The sequence below is a fragment of the Fukomys damarensis genome, unplaced genomic scaffold (assembly GCF_012274545.1).
Source record: "Fukomys damarensis isolate Sample0158 unplaced genomic scaffold, DMR_v1.0_HiC HiC_scaffold_4, whole genome shotgun sequence".
Taxonomy (NCBI): domain Eukaryota; kingdom Metazoa; phylum Chordata; class Mammalia; order Rodentia; family Bathyergidae; genus Fukomys; species Fukomys damarensis.
The window spans coordinates 47,888,599-47,895,267 of NW_022900916.1; the positions used below are offsets into that span (position 1 = coordinate 47,888,599).

The 6,669-nt window shown below is 32.4% G+C and overlaps 1 protein-coding gene across 2 annotated transcripts in view; it reads right to left on the reverse strand.

Annotated features, from left to right (window-relative positions):
- Positions 1-1,993: 1,993 nt before the first annotated feature.
- Positions 1,994-6,669, reverse strand: part of Lsm8 (LSM8 homolog, U6 small nuclear RNA associated) — a 9,979-nt gene continuing 5,303 nt past the window's right edge. Inside the window, exons 4-5 of one of the 2 annotated variants that reach the window (XR_004515044.1) lie at positions 5,445-5,658; positions 1,994-2,060 (exon numbers count right to left, since the gene is read on the reverse strand). Coding sequence is in view for 1 of the 2 variants with exons in the window: in XM_033758158.1 (XP_033614049.1) it covers positions 5,568-5,658 (91 nt within the window). In the remaining variant the exon portion in view is untranslated. Of the gene's footprint in view, positions 2,061-5,381; positions 5,659-6,669 lie in introns of those variants that run through there. The other variant, XM_033758158.1, reaches the window with a different exon arrangement.

Consider the following 6,669-nt stretch of genomic DNA (forward strand, 5'->3'; position numbering starts at 1 on the left):
CAGGAGATGTCTATAACACCATCCTTACTCCTGAATTCTTTTCAATTTTTTTTCTTTTTTTTGGTATTGGGGATCGAACTCGGGTCCTTGGGCTTGCAAGGCAGGCCACCAAACCACTAAGCTAAATCCCTGGCCCCTCAATATATTTCAAATGTAATAAAAATCTAATAATTTTTCATTATTTGTAAAATTAATTAATACAGGGAAAAGAAAACTAAAAGTAAAATGTTTTTAACTGAGCATTAAGCCATATGATGCAGCTCATAGAACACTGATATCGAATAAAATGGAACTTGTTTCCCCCCGCCCCAGTAGTAGGATTGAACCTAGGTACTGAGCTACATTCTCAGCCCTTTCTGGGTTTTTGTTTCATGGATTAGTTTTGAGGCAAGATCTCACCAAGTCTGTAAAGTGCTCTGACTTGCCAACCTCTCACCCCAGGATCCCAGAGTGCTAGGATCAAGCACACGACACCAAACCCAGCCTTAAATAGGAATTTGATGCAACTTGTAATAATTTTTGATCCATGCTATTTCTGGCAAGTAATAATCTATAATTTTTAAATGTATAAAAAAGACAGAAAATGAACCAAAAAAGTACAAAAAAGATTTAACACAAATAATGGATTTTTAAAAAGCCTTAATACTAAAATTTATATCTTCATCTTTCAAAGATGTCTTTAAGAACAGTTTCCAACTCCTTTATCTGCCAAATGCTACCAGTAGGCAGCAGATGTTATATGTTAACTAATGGTAGAAAATTCTGTTAGTGAAGTTCTATTTTGCCTTCATTTGTTAGGAGTTATGCAACCTATACACTTAGAAATCTTAAAGCAGAAAAAAAGAATGATGGGCAAAATGATTCATATGAATTATATCCACTTAAGATCATTTGTAGTTGCTTTAAATGAATCCAGGTCTCATAAATTATACATCCGAGGATACTGAAATAATCTGATGAATAACTCATGAGCTTTAAGAGATAGTAAACCTTTGAGTGAAGATGATTTGGCTAACAGACACAAGCTTCACAAAGAGAAGAACATGTTAATTTTGTTCCTTGGTATATACATATCTTCACATACAGTGCCTAGAATGTATTAATGGCTTATACATGTCCCTGACAAAATTCCAAAAATCTATTTTTTAAAGTTGAGGACACAGAGCAAAGGAAGCACTGATCGCTAAGTAGAAGTATCAATTCACAAAGACCAAATAAGCCAAAGTTATACAGTTAAGACTAAGAAGAATAAAGATCACATCAAAGCATCTGGCCATATTTCACACTGTAAACAAGATATAAAGAACTCGATTTTCTGCAATTAAATAAATGTATTGCTGGTTGAACGAGCAGTATGCTGTTTAATGGATCACTATCAAGACAGAAGGAGACGGCTCCATCTTGCTTTTTTCAGTCACTTATGTAAATAAAAAGCAATTTTATCAACTTTGCCCAAGACTAAAAATTTTGAAAATCTTCGAAGAGCCCAAATTTAAAAAATAAAAAGGCAAAATAAATAAAGTGAAATTTAAAATGGCATAATCTAAGAAATGAGCAAATAACTATAAAAATTCAGAATAGCTGAGTGTGGTGACACATACCTGCATTCCCAGTACTGCAGAGGCTGAAGGACTGAGTTTGAGCCCATCCTGGCCTACATAGAATTCAAGGCTATCCTGGGCTAATGAGACCCTGTCTCATTAAACCAAAAAAAAGGAGGAAAAAGGAAAGTGAGGCATGGTAACACATGCTTGTAACCCCAGGACGAGGGGGGCTGAGGTGAATAAGTACAAGGGCAGTATGGCTATACAGGAAAACCCTATCTCAAACCAGCCTCTCCCCACCAACATACACACACCAAAAAATAAGTTAAAAATGAAGAGGTTCCTCTTCACAAATCTTTAGAATTTTACCTTTTAAATTCTAAGTCTAGAGGATAGAAACAAATTTAATTCTACTCATATTCACTAAAACACTATAAACTTATACATACCTTTCACATAACCTGAATTCTTCAAACTTATATACTCAGGTTTCTTGTAGCCATGGGACAGACTAAACTGAAATGACAAAAGCCACATTTGAAACCTATTTTGGCCTTTAAGTAGTTAGAATAGCTATTTATTACGACTTAAAAAATCACATTAAGGGTCTTAAATGCTACATCTAATTTTGTCACAGCTCAAAGATCAGTAAATCTTCACGATTTTGTGGAGATTTATCCTAGCACACAAGTGTTAGTCTTTTAATAATTGTATCATGTTTTCTTTTGCTGTTAGCGACCATCCCTTTTTGTCCAATGATAGAAGTACTGAACTACAATCAAAGAAAGTCGGGCTCAGGAATATTTTTAAAGCATCTCAGACAATTATAATGAAAATGACCCACAGTGCAGCTTTAGCAGTTGCCTTAGATCATCTATTTTTTTCATTCAGGTTTCTGATGCTCCACTTCGAAATTACACTATCTAGTGACAAAGAATAACCTAAGTAAAAGAAGCTCAAAAAGTTAAAGAAGCCTGTTATTATCTACTGGGATAAATGTAAGGCACTTAACGCTGATAAGCCTCAATCTCCCTGTTGATCACTGCTGTGATCACTGTTATAAGGATTTAGCATCAGGCCTGGAATATAATAGGCAGGAAATAAATAAAAACTACTACTCACTAATTTTGATTGTTATGGGCCAAAATATACTACCTTATCAATTAAGCATTTCTTTATAATTAACTACTAGACAAGTAGGTTGACATGCCCCTAAGAGGGGAATATTTACTTTGTTACATACACAGCAAATCTTAACATTACTTGTCTAAGAAAAATACTGACATGGGCTGGGGATTTAGCTCAGTGGTTTGGTGGCCTGCCTTGCAAGCACAAGGACCCAAGTTCAATCCCCGGTACCAAAAAACAAACAAACAAAAAAATATTGACATGATTATCACATATTAGCATTAAGCATCATTTAAAAGTTGTGTTTAGTCCTATTTACATCACACATTAGCTTAAAAGGTCAGGGAGATTAAGGTATTAAATATATTTAAGAGAAGCAAATACTAATACAAGTTTACCTTTAGTATCAATTGCCCTAGGAACCAAAATTTGTAATATTTAAGTCAGAAGCCTCAGCTTGAGGCCATTTAACTCATCAAATTTCTTTAACCTGAAAGCAAACTATTTTAAACTATTATTTTAGATAGTTAACTTTTCAGTTAAAAATAAAAAAACTTACGTCCTTTTTGCTGTTAATTATATTTTTCAAATAGCTTTAATGAAATTATCTTCACTAAGAAACACTTTTAATTTATTATAAATTATTTTTGGATTGTACCTGTGCCTGAATCACAAAGGACAGAGGTAATTACAGAATTCAATTGATTTGAGGCTCTGCTTAAAATTCCATTAAGGAATACAAAAAATTTGATATTACATATCAATCATATCACCACTCATGGTTGTGGTTCCCTTCAGTTTTCGTGAAAAAATAAATTCAATTTGAACTGGTTAAGTCTGCTATGTGCATCTAGGAAAAAATAGGTATATCACTACAGTATCATTCAATTGATCTGTTTATCATTGATAAAGTCATTATTATTTTGGGAATTTTTCTACCAGAACACATCTAAGTTATTTTTAAAATGAGGATACATCATATTAGGAATCCATTTCCAGATTTATTGTTTTATTCATATATAACTTGTGCTCATATGTGAAGTATTTTGGAAAAATACCTGACTCTATTTCATTTACAGTTAGAATATAGTTCTTAGAGAGCTAATGTTGTTTTCCTATTAAATTTCTGAAATTAGCTTAGTAACTTAAAATATTATTTATTAAAATAGAATATTTGGTTCAGTCCCTGAGTTTATCTTACCCACTTTGCATTATTTTCAATTCATTACTGAATTAATTCTAAATTCTTATCCTATAAAGCCAGTATTTATAAGTAGCCAATACTGACTGGCTAAGCTTGTAATTACAGCACCGAATATCAACCAAGTTATCTCAAAGTAATCATGCTTCATGACCTATGGAAAAAACTAAAACACCTCTCTCCTTACTAGTTTTATTAGCCAAAATTATGTGCTAAAGCTTTAAATATTTAAAAATGTATATGAAACTCATCTCTAAACTCTAAACTGATCCATTCCCAAAGCCCTTTTCCAAATTTATACAAAGTGGGAAGTTTCTCTTCTTACTGAACTATTAGTTTAGGCCATGAGTCAGCAAACTATTTGGCTTTCAAGGCAAATCCTAAGTTTTATTAGCAAACAGCTGTGACTGTATCTTTACAGCCTACGACTATTCGTGTATTTGTATTTATCCCTGCTTGTTACAGCAGCACAGCTGAGTACCTGCTACAGAGATTACATGGCCAACAAAGTCTAAAGTGTTTAATGTTTACATCTTTACCATAAAAGTTTCCCAACCTCTATCTTAAATACTTTCATATTAAAAAACTATTTAAATGTTGTTAGAATTATAAGGATACAACTATTTTTAAATTTTCTTCATTACCAGTTTTTGTGGACTAACCTGTATTATCAAAATAATACTTATAACCTTGTTTCTATGATTTTAAGAGTAGGAAAAATTTAGTGGAATAAAGAAAGCTTCTTCTGAAGAGAGATTGAAGGGCGACCAGAAAGTGGGTTGCCCTCTATGCATTCTTTAAAAAACCAAGTGTACCAATCAGATTTATGGAAGTAGCCAATCATGGAAAACTGTTGGCAACAGCAAGCTCTGCTACAATATAAATCTAAGGTTTATTTACCCACATAGAAAAACAACAAAAACTCTTTGATATTAGAAATTTCCCAATTCTTACAAGTGAAAAACTACAATGGCTTTTAAGACTATCTGGCATCAATTTTTCAGATAATATACTGTTAAAAGTTAGTATTAACATGTTCATATTACTTTCATATTTAACTTATTGGTCATACAAAGGTTTTGCTAATTATCTTCTCTACTATCCTACCTCTCTTCCTCATCTTTAATATTCATATGTTAGTTTTTAAATCTAAATTATTAAAACTTTGTTGGTATTCTTTCTTTACTCAACCAAACACATTTTTACCCACATCTCTAAGTGCTAGAGAGTAACTTTTAAAAGCACTGGTATTACCAATACCACTAGGGCAGTGGAATAAATTCCAGTGATTTGTTTAGATATCATCAGATCACCTTCTGGTGACTTTCTTTAAAATCTTGGAAAGAAATACATGTATCTTATACAGCTTACTTGCATGCATGATCTATATAACTCAAAAATTCAACTACTTTTCCATAAATATTAAAATGTCAGAAAGTACGAATTTTCTTAAGTTTTCAAAACCATTAGATTTTCATATCATTCCGTAGAAAAATAAAATGAAGCTACCACACTTATAATTTAGGCAAAAAAAGTTTTTTCAATAAAAACATAGAAATATTTTGATTTACATATTACAATGAGTCAACATGAAGGCAAAATCCACAATTAACATGTTGATAAAAATTCCGAACAGCATCCTCAGAACAGTTTCTGTACAAGATTTACAGATGTCTAGTGCATGCCATTTTTCCTCAGTGTGCCACAGAGTTTAGAGGCTCTGCTCGAATATTCCCCAAGTCAAGTGCAGAATCTGTCTCTTCATCAATTTCTCCAATGACTGCACTGCAATTAATTATGAAAAAGAATCAAGAATTAAAACAAACTTCTGAAATAAATTCACATGTATTTCTAAAATCTTACAAATCAAATCAAAGCACTTAGTTCCATTCTTCCTCCAAAATATTTAAAACCAAGAAGGCACATCAAAAATTACTACTAAAGGTAAAAAGTAAACATTTCATCTGCTAGTGAATTATACATGTAAGTCATAAGTCTTTTGCAAATGGGAAAGGGACCAAAAAATGGAGGGAGGAAAAAAAGAAAGGGGAATGAAAGGGTATATAAAAAAAAATTAAGATGTATTATGTTACATGAACCATTCCACATGATGAATGTAATCATTATGTACTGCAAATGGGTAACTAATAAAAATTAAAACTAAAAAAACAATAAAATAAAATCAAGGAGAAATAATTTGTAGATATCATCAGAGCAACCAAGGTTAAAGGAATGCTGCTCAAAGTTTAAAAACCAGTTCTCTGCAGAAAAAGAAAGAGTCTGATTCACAACATCTACTAATATAATATCCTTCAGGCAAATACTCCTACCCTAGATAATTTCAAAGTATTACATGACAGCTATCAATTAGTCTGCAAAATTCCAGAAAATATAAAAATCCTCAGTAGCACAGGAACTAGCAGAAAGAATCAACAACTGGGATCTCATCTTACTAAAAAGCTTCTGTACTTCAAAAGAAACCATTAGCAGAACTAAGAGACAATCTACAATGTGGGAAAAAATTTTTACCAGCTGTACCTCAGACAAAGGACTATTATCAAGGATATATAAAGAACTCAAAACAATCAGTCCCCCCAAATATAAAGACCCGATCCAAAAATGGGCATCCGAAATGAACAGACATTTCTCATACAAAGAAGTGAAAGCAGCAAGAAAATATATGAAAAAATGTTCCACATCACTGGTCATTCGAGAGATGCAGATGAAAACAACACTGAGATTCCACCTCACCCCACAAAGAATGGCTGCTATCAAGAAATCACACAATAACAAATG